This window comes from Ostrinia nubilalis, chromosome 21 (assembly GCF_963855985.1).
Source record: "Ostrinia nubilalis chromosome 21, ilOstNubi1.1, whole genome shotgun sequence".
NCBI lineage: Eukaryota > Metazoa > Arthropoda > Insecta > Lepidoptera > Crambidae > Ostrinia > Ostrinia nubilalis.
The window spans coordinates 9363359-9382202 of NC_087108.1; the positions used below are offsets into that span (position 1 = coordinate 9363359).

Consider the following 18844-nt stretch of genomic DNA (forward strand, 5'->3'; position numbering starts at 1 on the left):
GGCCCGCGCCGGTTTTTGTTTCGAGTCCGAGGAGGCATGTAATTATTTGTTTCTGTTGATGTTTATTGTGCTTGAATTTTGTTATGTAATCACAAATATTTGGTAGATTTTTCTCTAACTAGCCACTCATATCTATTTTGTTATGTATTTTTAAGTTTTACCATTTTGAAATGTAAATATAAAGATCTTTTAAGGTGTAACTGGCCACGGTGGCGCGCCTCATTTGGTCACGTCCTCATTGCGGCAGTAGTAGGTGAGGCTTCATTATAATACTCTACTCTCTAAACGCTTAGAGTGAAATTGTGATTTATTCAAACTCCTAAAAACTAGCAAAATTGATTAGTTGTTGATTTACAATTTTACTTCAGGTTTTTAAGATTTACGTGGGACCTAATTTACACGCTATTTGTTGTAATCATCGATTATAATTTAACAATAGAATTAAATTACGTGTGTGCGATCAAATCCGAAATACGAAAAAGATATGATTTTAGTATGAGCACTTGACGAAATGAGGTGGTGTGTTTGAAGCTAATAATAAATAATCCTAATAATGTTAAGTGTAATGTGCGCCAGCCGCCGCCCGGCGCGCTGAGACACATTGATATGAACTTTTGAGTCATCCCGAAGGTTCATAGACCAATGTAAACGTTTGTGTATTGTACATAGTCTGTGAGTACTGTGCTGTTCACGTACGCAGCTCGCGCTAAGCCGCATTTACGTAACTTCTCTGTAGGATCGTATACTTTGCTACTGTGAACTAGAAGTGTCTGTAGATGGAGCCCAAAAATGATGATTGAGATTTCACGAATAAATACGGTATAAATCAAAGTGATACGTAACTGTTTATACCGCCTAAGAATTTCCAATTAATACTGACGATCCCCCTGTCTTCCGCACTTCATACAATAACCTGATAGTATTAAATTAATGTAATCTCAAAAAATGGCTGTTGTATGAGAAGTGTTTTGCTACATGCTAGTTGTTTGGTTGCTCATTCTATGTCCTGTCTTGTTTGCTGTTTAATTGCTTTTCTTTCTCTAGCTGTAAAAAATTGCATTGGAAAGCAATTTAAGAAATAAAGCTCCATCTACAGGGTGTTAGGTAAATGGGTATATGAGCCGACACTAGCCCATGTTAACATAGGCAAATAAATGGTATGGTGAAGTCAGAAATTTGATATTATCATTTATTTTTTTTAAATTTTCATACAAAATATTTTTTACTAGCTTTCCGCCCGCGGCTTCGCCCGCGTGGAATTTTGTCTGTCACAGAAAAACTTTATCGCGCGCGTCCCTGTTTCAAAAACCGGGATAAAAACTATCCTATGTTCTTTCCCGGGACTCAAACTATCTCTATGCCAAATTTCATCAAAATCGGTTGCGAGGTTTAAGCGGGAAAGCGTAACAGACAGACAGACAGACAGACAGAGTTACTTTCGCATTTATAATATTAGTTGGGATAAAATCCGATTTGTATGAAAATTAAAATAATTAAAATTAAGATATCAATTTTCTGACTTCACCATACCATTTATATCACCATTAGGGTTTCTGCTCGAGCTTTCTCGAACTCGAGAAAACTCGAGAAATTTGGCTTCATTCGAGACGAGAAAAAAATTACCGGAGCTCGAGAATTCTCGAGTTTCGATTTTGAAGCTTTAATATTCTTGAAAGCCTATTTTCTTAGACAAAAGTAAGTTTTTAATTATTTAATAGGTTAACGTTGCTTTTAGACTGGCCTAGTCTTTCCTTTTTTAGCTGATTTGATTTGATCTCAATCGAAACTGAGTATAAAGTGGTAATAATGTTCACCAACGAGTATGCTATATTTATTAAGTATATTTAACGCTGACTGATTTAAAGACTAAAAAATGTATCTGTCTGTTAGGTTAGGTACTCGTGCCTCCTGGTAAAGTTTATTCAAGTCGTTATCTTTAAGAGATTTAAAAATTTATTTAAAATATTTTTTTGTTTAAAAAAAAAAACTATTTATCGTAATTTTGCTATTTGGACTGGTGTTCTTTAGAAAACAAGTGATTCAATTGTAGCTCCAGATTTTTATTGTTATTTATCCTTAAAGTACCCGCGACTTTATGACTTTTGTTATGATTATTAGTTAATATTAATTAGGAAAGAAGATTTTATTTTTTGTTTCTTTCCTTACCAAAATAAGTGGTACTAAATTCTAATATTTATTGTTGTGCAATAAAAGTAGGTATATTAGATAAAAAAAACCTGTGTTTTCATTAAATTTCAACCAATTTCAACAGTTTTCATTAAAAGACTCGAGACCCGAGAAAACTCGAGACTTTGGCCTCGAGAATTCCCGAAACTCGAGAAAAAAAATAGGTCGAGAAATCAGAAACCCTAATCACCATGTTAACATGGGCTAGTGTCGGCTCATATACCCATTTACCTAACACCCTGTATATTTATTTCTACATTTGTCTTACTATAAATTGTCCATACATTCATTCTTAAGAACTATTGTCTCAATGTTGCATAAATATCAACAATATTGTTAGATGCAATGCTAGTCGAACGAGTGTAAAAAAACAATAAAAAAAACATAACCTGCTTTGAGATACAGTGTTACATGTGATGATAATATTGAAATTTAGTTTTTAATAGTTCATAGTTGCTGATCATTAAGTAAGAGTTGTGGTCTATTTGTGTGATTAGCTCGTAGTAAACGTAATATTTGAATCTTTATGCTGAGAACTATGTGGACATTAATTAAATAACATATTATATTTTTAATAAAGAGGACTTTGGGTAAGTTACCAGTCAATGGTATTGGTATAATTAAAATATTGTCTTAAAATAATTCAGTGTATATGAATGTTCAATGAATATAGGAAAAATCATTGTCTCCTTCCTAAGGATTACATTTAATTTAAATAATATGTCCTGTCCCAAATACTTTCAAAATTATAAGTGAAACTTCTTGACCACAGCTGATTTTGTAAATATGATGTACATTAATTTCATTTTATTTCAATGGAAATTTAGCATTGTTTGTTGAGATTGATATCTATGTACTGAAAGGACGCTCATATCAAAGGTATAGAAATATTATTTATTATTTCTTTCCCTTGTAAAATATGTAAATAGACGTGCAGAAATTTGATTGATTTTTTAAATCATTCTTAGTGCATTCTAGGCGTTGTAGATGAAAGATCTCTTGGTTTGGATGTTGAGACAACCTGCCTTCAAGGGCAGCCAGTCAAATTCGTAAGTCACCCTTTTGACAGACGTGCTCTGTACGGTTAGCACGAAAAACTTTCGAGTTCGAATCGTTTGCTTATTCGAATCGCCATCAAAAGATTTAGTACGAAAACTACAACAGCGCCCTTGTGAATGTGTCGTAAAGTGAACTTAGTATGAGAAAAGTAGTATAAGGTTGCACGAAACTTATTTGAGAATCAAAATTGTCAAAGGTTGAATATCGTATTTTGTCGAATACGCAAACGATTCGAAAACGAAAGTTGTTCATGCTAGAGGTACCGAATACGAGACAAAGCCAGCGTACTCGTGTCCACGGAAAATAAGCTACAGCTGTTTGGTAGTTCAATTAAAGTTTTTTGGGCCAACTTTGGATAAAAACTACAAAATTATTTTGACAATGTTAAAAAAATCATCTCTTAGTACGCAAAATTGGTGAATATTTGTTTTAATTATTAAATCGATATGATGAATCCATACTCTATTGGTTATTTAGTTTTTATACTTACCTATATTTATAAAAAAACTGGTGTTCAGTCATTACTAATTAATTACTCATAAATGTATGTCATAAAAACTTCACCAAATTAAGAAACAACTCAAAGAAAACCAACTGTTTTTTAATTAATTTTATTTCAAGTGCTAACTGAATAAATTATGCTAAAATGCCTCGAGATCTTATTAAAATTATTTACTTATGACTTGCTAAATTCATTATCGAGCGAAATATGAATGTAATTATTTTGTTTAGAAGAGTGATGCTGTTTAGAGAAACTTTTCGGCAAAAGCAAAGTGTAAATGTATAAATATAAAATTAATGCTGAATTATAAGTTTTGATTGTCTCATTATCTGAGTAAGTCAAACACAAACTTCCAAATATAATAGATTGATTTAAAATTATTTATGTAGATGGTCATATTATAAAATAGATATTACTTAGTTGCTTTCGCATTTCAATTTTTATTCAGGAAATGAGATAATTGCCCTGTATAATAATATGTATATCAATACGAAGAATTATTTATCTGCTTTACATCTAACTGTTTGTGCTACATTTTACTCTGTTCCTATTTTTTAGCATTTCCACGACAGTATTTTATAGTGATTTTTAAACAAACTGGTCACAATATTTTTAGGTTAAAAACAACATTCAAATAATCTTTATTTCTCGAGTAAATTAATTTTAGATTACATAATACATTTCAACTCATCTCCAAAATGTTTTTCATTTAGGTAACAAATAAAAGTCGATAATTTTGTTGCCCTAGAAACACATTTCACGACTCATCTTTAGTAAGATTAAGATTTTTTTTTATTCACTTTCATTAATTTTATTTTAGGCCATAAAAAATAGAAGTTACTGTATTGAAAGAATAATATAATTTATTACAAAAATTTTAACTATAGGGACAGAGTATAAACGTAGTGAACATTTTAACTGTAAAAGATTTGTTTATATAAACAATATTATAACCAACTGATGTACTTTTTCACTGTTTCCGTTTTCTTAATAAAAATGTTGAAAATATTATTCCCGTCGCTTTTTCTTTGATTTTACTGTGTAGGTATTTGATTTCACTTAGGTAGGGTTTAAATATGAATGAAAAGAAAACTTAAATTTAGACATTATATTTTATTTTCATAATAATTAACATGATACAGATGTTATGGCTTTGTATTCAAATATCATTCTATTATTTATTATAATAAAAATATTAACAAATTATCTTACATCCACTTGAAAATGTACAATTTGTAATAGATCTTACAAAATATCCTAGAGCGCCGCGAGTCGACGGCGGGAGCGAATCAGTCTACCCTCACAGCGGCCAACGACACACGACGAACAACGCGTCGCTCCGTCGTCGGCTCGCGCGCGACGCTCACAGTATAGTTCCAAAATACTGAACTGTCCTATGCATGACATTGACAGTGGGGCGCCACCGTCAATACCGGATCGCTGGTTCCGATTTGTGCCATGTTGGAAACCATATAGTTGAACGATGGTAGCGCCCCCCTGTCATTGAGTTTGGTGGGACAGTTCAGCGTGGGTCAACTATACGCGAGTCATCGTCCTACAGCGGCGAGCGAAGCGCGGCAAAGCGGCCCAGCGCGCTAGAAGATGTTGGGGCACGCGGCCCAGTCCTGGCGCTGCTTGCACTCCCAGTAGCGCCGGTTGTACAGGTGCCGCAGCGGGTCGCCCGGCGCCGCCGCCGGCTCGCGCGTGAACCACAGCGGCTTCGGCGCCGGCGGCGCGGGCAGCCCGCGAGCCGCCGCCGCTGAGGAACAAATATGCCCATTATCACACCGATTACCATACAAAATAATTAACTGTCCAAGTAACGTTTCATCGCTTCATGTGAAGAATCGGTAAAATAAAATAAAACTAAAGCTGCATAAAGGCCTATTCAGACCTAAGCGGTATTCGCTACCGTCTGCGGCAGAGAAAACCCAGTGGGTATGCGGTATAGTTCCAAAATACTGAACTGTCCTATGCATGACATTGACAGTAGGGCGCCACCGTCAATACCGGATCGCTGGTTCCGATTTTTGCCATGTTGGAAACCATATTGGCTCTGTGCACGATTACAGCGCCAACTAGCGTCTACAACTTTGTGGGCTCTGTCACATTGACATTTAGGTCGTATATTTGTGAAAAAATAACAAATATTTTCAACTAATAAATTGTTGTGATACCACGATTTGGGTGGAAAAAAGGTTTTGAAATAATTTTGGTCATTCAAATCAAATGAGGTAAGTCCAAAAAGTGTGTTTAATTTTGATTGTGTCAGGGTTTGTTTACTTTATTTATAGTTGTAATTTTACAGTAAAACAAAAAGAAAAAGCTACTTTATCGGTTTCATTATATAACAGTAAATATATTTAAATGTTCCTGTATCACTAGTAATAAATTAAATATCGTTTTCAGATCGAAATGAGTATTGTTTTGAAGACCGGGTTTGTGAGTTTTACAATATCAAATTCCAACCACAAACCGTATTTAAAGGAAAGTTGTTGGTATTGGCTGGACAAGTCCGAGATGTAGAAGAATTAAGAACAAAACAAGGGCAGAGTTCAATAATTCACGCTCTCATCATAAGGCAAACATCTGTGCACAACAACTACTGTGACTCATTTTTGTACTACCACGTTGTATAGTCTAGTTATTTCCAAATAGTAAACGGCTATTAAACCAGCCCTATCGAAAAACAGTCCACTCTTTTATTTAAGTTCCCAGTAGGGCCCTATTCATGCGATTAATTAATGATATTAAAATGTATTATGTAGAATCGCTTTGCCATTGACAGATACATCTGATGACAGAGCTTACATTATTTCTACTTTTGACCACCATGAGCGCTGCGATCGATTATGTTACCCCCACCTAGTACTTCGCACCCAGCGAATAATTGAACGATGGCAGCGCCCCCCTATCATTGAGTTTGGTGGGACAGTTCAGCGTGGGTCATCTATAATAATACTGTTCAGACCTAAGCGGTATTCGCTACCGTCTGCGGCAGAGAAAACCCAGTGGGTATGCGGTAATAGTACTCTAGCAGCGGTACTTGATACTAAATACCTGAGCGAAACCCGCGTGGTATGTACCTCTTACCCACAGCGGCAGCGAATATCGCTCAGGTTTGAATAGGCCTTTATGCTTAAAAAATACGTTTCCTGTTCTATCATGGATGATGGATAGATGAATTGACATGTGCATGCCTTCTAAATTGTATACTAACGCTGGCAGTGGTGGCCTATGTAACGAATGCACAACAAAGTAAAACAGATCATGTAGTTGTAATTTTCCAACAAGCAGTGGTGTGTTACCTTCGGCGGCCTGTTCGAGCTCGCGGCGCGCGGCTCGCTGCTTCTCCTCGAGGCGCAGCTTCTCTGCGTTGGCGTCGTCCCACAGCCCCTCCTCCATGAGGCGCTGGTCGGGCCGCCGCCGCGAGTCAGTGGGCGCCACGCCCGCTTCCGCCTCGTTCAGCTGCGCGGCTAGCAGCGTGAAGTTATACCACCTGCCGGGACAGTACACAGTTGAGAGCTATTTCACATGAGACAGATTTTATCTGTAATTTAAAAGTAATGTTAGGCCTCCGCCCGCACACTTGTCTGTATCGAAAAATAAACTCAACATCAAATAAACCGCACCTTCCGCGACGCGAACTTTGACGATTTTTTTCTGACACAATCATGGTACCCCAACCATATTGGTGTTATTTGAAAGCCCAATAAATATCCTTAAAGAAAAACACATTTAATTTCTTAATAAATGATTAACATATACCATAAATGTGACTTGAAAAAATACCTCACTTTGGGCCCACCTATGGGATCAATTAGACCAATTTTTATGATTATAAAACCAAATAATGATTTCACGTGTCCTCTTTAACAGATGGATAGCAATTAAACCCAACTTAACAGTTTTATAGCCATAAAAGTTGGCTCTAGCGTAACTACCTATTTTTTGAAGAAGTGACTGGATCCTTCTAAAGACACATTTTTGGGGTAAAAACCATTCCTTTAATGAAATGAAGGTTAGAACTAGGCTTTTAAATGATACCAATATTGGTGGGAAGTGGGGATGCATACGTTTGAAAATGCTTGTCGCGGGAGGTTTATTTGACGTCGAGTGTAGTATGAACAGCGTAGTGTGGCGCGCATGTGTGTGACGATTCCATATAGCTCTGTGTACCTGAACAAGTTTCCCCTTAGGTAAAACGAACCTATGTGCCAAGAAGTACGTATTCATGTAAAGTTATTCTTCTTGTAGCCTAAAAATGTAACATGTGATGCAGTCTGAGATTTCTTAGTTGATATAGACGGGAAGGTTTTTACATGTAATGTACTACCTAATAATATGTGAGTTACAACAGGTCAATGCTAGTTCAATGAAGAGATTATAGATGAGTCTGAAAATATACAGTACCCGGCAATAAATATTGCACATCGACCTTTGGAAAGAGAATCGGTTAATTTCGGCTCGTAGAGCGTTATCTCTGTCGCATACTACCTATACGATTGACAAAACGTCATTGACAAAACATTATTCAATGAAAATATTGTCCGAACCCTTAGTATTTCTCTTCGACAAATACTTTAACACATTGTGAACCACTTTTCTTTCACGACTATAAAAAGTTTTTAGCAATTTAATTCGCAAAATCAATTGCACACATTTAAAATAAAGTTTGTTTACACTTTGACAAAACGTCATTGTCAGTCGTTGTTCAAGTGCGACAGTGATAACGCTCTACGAAACCGAAATTAGCCGATTGTCTCTTTCTAAAGGTCGATGTGCAATATTTATCGCCGGGTATTGTAGTGTCTGTGTACTGACTTGTCAGAGTCTGGCGGCGCTGCGACGCGCTCCCAGGCGACGGTGAACTTGCCGGTCTTGCAGACCGTGTTGTCGGGCGACGCCGACGTCACCGGCGCGACCTCCACGCGGCTGTCCCAGTGCCCTTGCAGCACGTAGCGCGGCTGCATGCAACACACACGTTACTAAACTATGTACCACTTTTGAAGAAGTGGCCTTTGTACAGCAGTAAAGAAGACAAATAAACAATTTAGTTTAAAGGCTAGACGCTATAATGTTAAATTAGCCGTCATCATGGGAGTCACCTCCACGCGGCTGTCCCAGTGCCCTTGCAGCACGTAGCGCGGCTGCATGCAACACACACGCTGTTACTAAACTACCACTTTTGGAAAGAAGGAGTGGCCTTTGTACAGCAGTAAAGAAGATAATTGTTTTACAAATAAACAATTTAGTTCAAAGGCTAGACGCTATAATGTTAAATTAGCCGCCATCATGGGAGCCACCTCCACGCGGCTGTCCCAGTGCCCTTGCAGCACGTAGCGCGGCTGCATGCAACACACACGTTACTAAACTACCACTTTTGGAAAGAAGGAGTGGCCTTTGTACAGCAGTAAAGAAGATAATTGTTTTACAAATAAACAATTTAGTTCAAAGGCTAGACGCTATAATGTAAAATTAGCCGTCATCGTGGGAGCCACCTCCACGCGGCTGTCCCAGTGGCCTTGCAGCACGTAGCGCGGCTGCATGCAACACACACGTTACTAAACTACCACTTTTGGAAAGAAGGAGTGGCCTTTGTACAGCAGTAAAGAAGATAATTGTTTTACAAATAAACAATTTAGTTCAAAGGCTAGACGCTATAATGTTAAATTAGCCGTCATCATGGGAGCCACCTCCACGCGGCTGTCCCAGTGCCCTTGCAGCACGTAGCGCGGCTGCATGCAACACACACGTTACTAAACTACCACTTTTGGAAAGAAGAAGTGGCCTTTGTACAGCAGTAAAGAAGACAAATAAACAATTTAGTTTAAAGGCTAGACGCTATAATGTTAAATTAGCCGTCATCGTGGGAGCCACCTCCACGCGGCTGTCCCAGTGCCCTTGCAGCACGTAGCGCGGCTGCATGCAACACACACTGGTTACGCAGATGCACGCATAACTTTACTTTGATTTTAAATTCCCAAATAGTTTGTCTGCAGGTAGAAAACTGTTTGGTTTCCACATCTCTGTGGTCATTCTTGGCGTTTCTGAACGTCAAGCTTTGACACACTTCACCGTAAGAACTTAAACGCATCGCACATCTTCGCCGTCTCGCGAGTGAAAAAACCGCACTTTTATCTCCCGCAAATCGCATCATAACGCACAACGCATCTACGCAAATCACCTCCGCGTTAAAAGCCCAAATTGCTCGTGACCCGAACCCCCTGCAGGGGAAGTGAAGCCGATCCATCTTCATCCCGGAGTGTCCCGGTGCCTAGCAGTGGTCGAGCTGACGGAAGGGGACCCGAGATTGGCTCAGAGGTTAGTGGGACCAACTATTTCTCCTCTGCAGGCAAAATCATTTGGGAAACGTAATTTGGACTTCCGATTAAGATCCCGCCTGGTGTGGCTATTTACACGCCACACCATAGTTTTTGTGGTCCTTCAGCTTGGATAGCATCAGTAATTTTCGCATAATTTTTTCATATAATTTACGTAATTTTGGTAAACTTCTAGAAAATTCCAAATTTTGACATCTGTCTGACATCTTTGGAAAATTTTTCAAATTACGATTTATTTTATCGAAATAATTTTCGGGATTATTGCATTATTGTTACGCATTATAATTTCAATAGGTACGGTTAAGGAACCTGAGGTTATTCTGGGTACAATTTTGGACCGAACGTTCGCAACTTCGCATATTCGCAATTTCGTATATTATTCGCAATTAATTTTAATATTTTTATTTTTTGTTACGCACTTTTATAATACGCAAAATGGAGGATTTTCAACGCAAATTGAAAATTCTTCACGCAAAAAAAGACGCGATATTTCAGAAAGTGAATAGCATTTACGAGCTTTCTTTAAAAGTGACATCATTTGTGGATACTCGGTCAAACGAACACTTCATGATCGAGTCGGAATCTATTGACGCATTACATTCCAAATTTGAGGCTATTGTGGACAGCATAAACGAATTTAGCTTGTTAGAAAACGCATCGGCTGTGCCTGACTATAGCCCAATGATAGCTTTTGAGGATTTATACACTCGCATCAAAAGAATGAGGAACAAGATGAGTGCCTCTTCAGCCGCGCCATCGAGGCCGGTTGAAACGCATATGCATATCAAATTACCACCGATTGACATTCCGTCATTTGATGGTAGCATGGAAAAATGGCCGGTTTTTTATGAATCCTTCAAGGCTAATATACATCATAATCCCCAGCTGACTGACTCGCAGCGTGTGCAATATCTGGTAGGGAAACTTACGCATAATGCCCTGAAAATTACAGCAGGCATAATTCCGACTGGTGATACCTATCGCGTAATTTGGGACAGTCTGGAAAAGAAATATCAGGACAAGCGTCGATTAGGCATCCATTACTTAAGCAACATCTTAGATTCCAAAACTTGTACATCATCTGCGGGAAGTTTGGATAATTTCATACAACGATATGCCTCTTCGGTCGCAGCTCTAAAACAGTTAGGTATAGAGGATTTGACTGATTTTATATTGCTCCATTGTGCCCTACGCAAGGTTGATGGGCAAACAGCTCACGCCTTTGAATTTTCAGTTAGAGATAAGGAGTTGCCCACCTCAGATGATTTTATAAAGTTCATGCAAGATCAAACTAAGATTTTGACACTTTCTAATAATTTCAATAGTTCGAATTCGCAGTCGAACACACGCGGCTCGAACAAACCAGCTGCGACTTCTTATAAATCTTTTATGTCAAACGCAAATAATAATAACAGTAACAGCTCTTGTTTATATTGTAACGAGGGCAACCATAGAATTTACAACTGCAATCAATTCAAAGGTTTAAGTTCTCCGCAAGCGAAGTTTGGTTTTATTAAATCCAAAAATAGTTGTGTCAACTGTCTTAGCGCATTGCACACGTTAACTAATTGCAGATCCACGTCAGTTTGCAAGCAGTGCGGTAAGAAGCATAATACACTTTTGCATTTTGAGACGAGTAATGATGATATTCGCAAAAATACGCATACGCATGCTGTGCACATGAGCACGTCCGCACCGGTTCATTCCGCCGCAATGGGCTCGAACCCGGAATTGAGCGCAGTGAGTCGCGAACCCGTGCAGCTTACCCATACTGCGGGGAGCGCAGCTTCGAATGAGAAGCCACCGCAAGGCGGTTCTTCGCTGTCTTTTAGCGCTAATTTAAAGCCTACCTCTACAATTTTACTTTCAACCGCGCAAGTGTATGCCATGCAGCCTAATGCTAACAATTATAAACGCATTATTCGATGTTTGATAGATAATGGCTCTCAGAATAATTTAATTACAATCGATTGTTGCAAATCTCTGAATTTAGTTGTCATTCCACTTACGAATTCATACGTAAAGGGTGTTGGTTCATCATCGAGACCAATACGTGGATACGTGGACATGGAGATTCAGTCGCGCATTGATTTGAACAATAAATACCGGATACAAGCATTAGTGGTAGATTCTATAACTGATCAACTGCCTTCGCACTTTATTGAGAATTGTAACATGGAGTATTTGAATGATTTGCCGTTAGCAGATCTTACCTGGAATGTGCCTGGTAATATAGACCTAGTTCTAGGAGCGCAACTATTTCCGTATATTTATCTGGGAAATCGAGTGGATTCTGGCTCACAAGCTCCGCCAGCTTTATCTACTGCTTTTGGTTACGTGCTCATGGGAGGTAGTCAAGGTGTTAATAATATGGCAACTTCATTCTCAGCATTGGCGCTAGATGAAATGGTACATAAGTTTTGGCAATTAGAGGAGTTACCGGTCAAAGGTTATTTGAGCCAGGAAGATACGATCTGCGAGAATTTATTCGCATCGTCTGTCTCGCGAGATGACACCGGTAGATATTGCGTATCTTTGCCTTTCTCCAAAGATCCTAGTAACTTAGGCAATTCTCGCACTCCCGCCCAGCGACGATTTATGGCCCTGGAAAGGAAGTTTAAACAGGATCCTTCGTTGCAAGAGCAATATGATAAGGTGATCCAAGATTATATTGATAACGATTACCTGTCTGAGGTTACTTCAGATAACGCTGATGAGGGATACTATATTTCGCACCACGCCGTCGTGCGACCTGACAAACCCATGCCGCGCATAGTATTAGATGGGAGCGCGAAGACGCACACTGGTGTGTCCTTGAATGACGTTCTTCACGTCGGTCCTAATTTACAGGCCGATCTGTTTCTTTTATTACTTGATTTTAGACTTTTTCCGATAGCCATTACGGCTGATATTAAACAAATGTATTTGCAGATTGGTGTTATTGATGACCATCGCAAATATTCAAAGATATTGTATCGCTTTCATGGCAATGAGCCTATCCGCACATTTCAATTCAACCGCGTCCCATTTGGGCTTAAATCAAGTCCGTTCCTAGCTATGCGCACTGTGCGACAGCTAGCGTCTGACTTGAGCGCAGAATATCCTGTCGCAGCTAGTATTGCTGAGACTAAGTTTTATATGGACGATCTCGTTCATTCTGTTCCTGATGAGAAGACTGCCGCTTGTTTGGCGCAAGAATTGATCTCGCTATTCAAGTCCGGTGCATTTGACTTGGTCAAATGGTGTAGTAACTCTCGTACTTTATTGGAGAATCTCCCTGAGTCACACCGGAGTCCTATAAACTTTTCAGAAGGAAACAATGTATCTTCTAAGATCCTTGGTCTTTCATGGGATCCAGTAAATGATTCCTTCCATTTTAAGGCATCTCAGATGATTGAGAAATGCACAAAACGGAATATTCTTTCGGTTGTGGCCCGCCTGTTCGATGTGCTCGGTTTGATAGCTCCGGTTATATTATACGCCAAGTTACTTATTGAAGAGCTCTGGCTTAGTAACGCAGGCTGGGACGATACACCTTCCGAGACAATAGTACAACGTTTTTCTGCATTAATCCAAGAGTTACCCTTGGTTTCCACTGTGAAAATTCCACGTCATATTGGGGTTTCTGCGACGCAAGTATGAACGGTTACGGTTGTGTTGTTTACTTGCAGACGATAGATCAGACAAATATAACGGTCAGATTATTATGTGCCAAATCAAAGGTCTCGCCTACAAAAATTCAAACGCTCGCGCGTCTCGAGTTGTGCGCAGCGCTTTTAATGTCCAAGTTAGTAAAACTTGTGGCTGATACTTACCGCAAACGCATTCCTATCGCAAATATATACGCATTTTCTGATTCTACGATCGCATTGTCGTGGATACGCTCGTCACCGCATCGATGGTCGGTGTTCGTGAGCAATAGAGTCGCGCAAATACAGGAGAATATATCTCCAGATAATTTTCATCATGTCAGAGGAGAAGAGAATCCGAGTGATTGTCTCTCTAGAGGCTTATTGCCTTCTCACCTTGTTGATAATGATTTATGGTGGCAAGGACCCACATGGATGCAATCACTACCATCGGAGTGGCCTCTCGCATCTTTTTCTCTTACTGAATCTACGGATTTACCTGAACATAAGGCTAACGCATTTAATTAGCATTTAACATTTCTGAGGTGTACCCTGGTACAGATGGTGTCACTCGCGTAGCGATGGTTAGGACCAAATATGGTAACCTTAAACGTCCTGTCGTGAAGTTGTACCCAGTACCTACGCAATAATATATTTTATTTTAACGCATTTAATTGTTTATTGTTAAGTTATTAGACTCGAGGTCTGAGTTCTTTTGATTTATTTATTTTTTCTTTGAATTTACACTGTTGCATTGCAAGGATTGCAACGTATTAAGTTCACATTATTAAGTTTTTTGAAAGTTTCTGCGAACTTTCAAGGCGGGGAGTATGGTTACGCAGATGCACGCATAACTTTACTTTGATTTTAAATTCCCAAATAGTTTGTCTGCAGGTAGAAAACTGTTTGGTTTCCACATCTCTGTGGTCATTCTTGGCGTTTCTGAACGTCAAGCTTTGACACACTTCACCGTAAGAACTTAAACGCATCGCACATCTTCGCCGTCTCGCGAGTGAAAAAACCGCACTTTTATCTCCCGCAAATCGCATCATAACGCACAACGCATCTACGCAAATCACCTCCGCGTTAAAAGCCCAAATTGCTCGTGACCCGAACCCCCTGCAGGGGAAGTGAAGCCGATCCATCTTCATCCCGGAGTGTCCCGGTGCCTAGCAGTGGTCGAGCTGACGGAAGGGGACCCGAGATTGGCTCAGAGGTTAGTGGGACCAACTATTTCTCCTCTGCAGGCAAAATCATTTGGGAAACGTAATTTGGACTTCCGATTAAGATCCCGCCTGGTGTGGCTATTTACACGCCACACCACACACGTTACTAAACTACCACTTTTGGAAAGAAGAAGTGGCCTTTCTACAGCAGTAAAGAAGACAAATAAACAATTTAGTTCAAAGGCTAGACGCTATAATGTTAAATTAGCCGTCATCATGGGAGCCACCTCCACGCGGCTGTCCCAGTGCCCTTGCAGCACGTAGCGCGGCTGCATGCAACACACACGTTACTAAACTACCACTTTTGGAAAGAAGAAGTGGCCTTTGTACAGCAGTAAAGAAGACAAATAAACAATTTAGTTTAAAGGCTAGACGCTATAATGTAAAATTAGCCGTCATCATGGGAGTCACCTCCACGCGGCTGTCCCAGTGCCCTTGCAGCACGTAGCGCGGCTGCATGCAACACACATGTTACTAAACTACCACTTTTGGAAAGCAGGAGTGGCCTTTGTACAGCAGTAAAGAAGATAATTGTTTTACAAATAAACAATTTAGTTCAAAGGCTAGACGCTATAATGTTAAATTAGCCGTCATCATGGGAGCCACCTCCACGCGGCTGTCCCAGTGCCCTTGCAGCACGTAGCGCGGCTGCATGCAACACACACGTTACTAAACTACCACTTTTGGAAAGAAGAAGTGGCCTTTGTACAGCAGTAAAGAAGATAATTGTTTAGTTTTTTAGATTTAGTTCAAAGGCTAGACGCTATAATGTTAAATTAGCCGTCATCATGGGAGCCACCTCCACGCGGCTGTCCCAGTGCCCTTGTAGCACGTAGCGCGGCTGCATGCAACACACACGTTACTAAACTACCACTTTTGGAAAGAAGAAGTGGCCTTTGTACAGCAGTAAAGAAGTTAATTGTTTAGTTTTTTAGATTTAGTTCAAAGGCTAGACGCTATAATGTTAAATTAGCCGTCATCATGGGAGCCACCTCCACGCGGCTGTCCCAGTGCCCTTGCAGCACGTAGCGCGGCTGCATGCAACACACACGTTACTAAACTACCACTTTTGGAAAGAAGAAGTGGCCTTTGTACAGCAGTAAAGAAGATAATTGTTTAGTTTTTTAGATTTAGTTCAAAGGCTAGACGCTATAATGTTAAATTAGCCGTCATCATGGGAGCCACCTCCACGCGGCTGTCCCAGTGCCCTTGTAGCACGTAGCGCGGCTGCATGCAACACACACGTTACTAAACTACCACTTTTGGAAAGAAGAAGTGGCCTTTGTACAGCAGTAAAGAAGATAATTGTTTAGTTTTTTAGATTTAGTTCAAAGGCTAGACGCTATAATGTTAAATTAGCCGTCATCATGGGAGCCACCTCCACGCGGCTGTCCCAGTGCCCTTGCAGCACGTAGCGCGGCTGCATGCAACACACACGTTACTAAACTACCACTTTTGGAAAGAAGAAGTGGCCTTTGTACAGCAGTAAAGAAGATAATTGTTTAGTTTTTTAGATTTAGTTCAAAGGCTAGACGCTATAATGTTAAATTAGCCGTCATCATGGGAGTCACCTCCACGCGGCTGTCCCAGTGCCCTTGCAGCACGTAGCGCGGCTGCATGCAACACACACGTTACTAAACTACCACTTTTGGAAAGAAGAAGTGGCCTTTGTACAGCAGTAAAGAAGATAATTGTTTAGTTTTTTAGATTTAGTTCAAAGGCTAGACGCTATAATGTTAAATTAGCCGTCATCATGGGAGTCACCTCCACGCGGCTGTCCCAGTGCCCTTGTAGCACGTAATGCGGCTGCATGCAACACACACGTTACTAAACTACCACTTTTGGAAAGAAGATCAAAAACTGTACAGCAGTAAAAGCTTGTTGAACAAGAAAACAAAAATATAAGCGTTAACTTTACGGCATCAGCTAAGCATGACGTCTCTTTATTTACACGCGCTCAATCAATCTTTATGGCAAGCTCCGTGTATTTTTAATGTATTAAGTGACGTCACGAAATTTCAATTATCTGTATCTCAATATACAGATTTTTGAAAGACAAAAGAAAGGAAGGAAATTAAAACATGCATACTCCCTGTCCATAAGTCCATAGACTGAAAAACGTATTGTAGGCAGGCCGCCCACTGGATGGACCAAAAATCTGGTGAAGGAAGCACTTGGATGCGGGCAGCGCAGGACCGATCTTTGTGGAAGTTTTTTGGGGGAGGACTTTGTCCAGCAGTAGATAGACTATTGACAGGCTTCTTGTACACGCTAAGAAATTACACGTTGTCTGCCGCAAATAAGACAAGAATTTCGTCGGATCTAGCTCTGAAAATTTGTCACAGTGCGTGTCGTATCTAGCGCATACAATAATTATATCTTGGTCAGCGCCGGAGCAATGTACAGTCAGCGTCAAATAGTTTGTGACACCCAAAGTGTCTAAATAAGTTAATAACACAACTTTATTGCAAATGTCACAAAGACGTGTTGCGAACTTATTGGCTACTTTAGGTGTCTTTTTGACGCTGACTGTACAATTCGTGTGTAGAAACGACACGAATTCTTGCGTAGACCCGGCGACATTTCTTAGCGTGTAGCGGCCTTATAGTTGTCTATGTCAAGTGTGGTGTGGTACTCACGACGCCCTGCGGGTCTTTGATAACGCCGGTGACCTTGCGCTGCGTGTCCTTGCTGAAGTAGCCGTAGGGCAGGTACTTGAGGTGCGCCACGTAGCCGGCGGCGGCGCCCGCCTCGCCCACGATGTCCATGTCGCCGTGGTTGTCCACCCACAGCTTGCCCACGATTATGTTGTGCACCGTCGTTGTCACCTGCAAGCCATTCAACTTGTATACGATGCCCTTTTGTTTGTTGTAAGGACAGTGACAGTTTTCCTTGTTACTCCGAAAAACGTTATCCGAAGTTTTGAATGTTGCCAATGAATGACCGACGGTGACAGATAGATTCGAAACTACGTTAACAGCGTTTTGGAGTGGCCCTGCTGTGGTTTGCTTGGTTACACCGTCGATTCCCGATGTCCAGCAATGGGGGACAAAATATGGGGGCAACGGAAATCGACGGGTTTTACTATTAGAACCACACAAGCAATATTTTTAATTAACTTACTTAGTTTACTAGCCCTTAGTTCTACAAGAACAACTAACAGAGCCACGGGAAAAAAACATGATATAAATATCAAATGGTTTTTGGTCTTAGTTCTTAAAATTTAGATTTTTCAATTACCATATATGAATAATGTATTTTTTATTACTAAGTATTAGTATACTTTTAATATACATTTATGCTAATTAACCATGACAATACACGACCAAACAATGTTCAACATCGATAACTACACATCTATTCTGACTGATGCTGAAATTATTTTACCGATTCTATAAACTACAGCAATGATATCGACAACAACAATTTCGAAATCTACCAACGATAACTAACAACAGAACTACGACGACCAATCGCCTGCGTAGAGCGGTACCTTGCTCCAGCGATACTGGTTGCCTCCCCGACGAAATAACACGAATGCTTCAGCGAAGGGTGAGATGCTGATGAATTGTCCTCGGAAGCGGCTCTTGACGGCGAAGTCCTGCCACGACGTCCAGCCGCTCGCGCCCTCGCAGTAGATCGACGCCGTCGGCGGGTGGTGGATCACCTGCGCAGCGCTATCGTAGGACCACTTGCTAGCACCAGACTGATGGTCTGCTAACCCTAACTGGACTTCGATCGATAAACGTCGAGAAAGGTTTTCGAATGGATTTATTTCCACCTCCTGCCTGCGAATTTGTAGTGTAGAAACACATACGAGAAGTAGGTACGTTTATTGTTACGTACCGACAAAATCATCAATGGTCTCGTGAATACTCAGCTTGAAGTATAGACTAC

General features: G+C 40.2%; 1 protein-coding gene and 1 long non-coding RNA gene across 2 annotated transcripts in view; one reads left to right on the top strand and one right to left on the bottom strand.

Annotated features, from left to right (window-relative positions):
* Positions 1–4841: 4841 nt before the first annotated feature.
* The window catches only part of LOC135082344 (oxysterol-binding protein 1), a 32580-nt gene continuing 18577 nt past the window's right edge, over positions 4842–18844 (bottom strand). Inside the window, 4 exon segments of the mRNA XM_063977134.1 lie at positions 4842–5507; positions 7057–7247; positions 8573–8715; positions 17587–17775. Of these exon segments, the coding sequence (XP_063833204.1) occupies positions 5344–5507; positions 7057–7247; positions 8573–8715; positions 17587–17775 (687 nt within the window). The 3' untranslated portion in view covers positions 4842–5343.
* LOC135082347 (uncharacterized) lies at positions 5568–6440 on the top strand. Its single transcript, XR_010259398.1, has 2 exons — positions 5568–5982; positions 6158–6440. It is a non-coding gene; the product is annotated as an uncharacterized LOC135082347 (long non-coding RNA).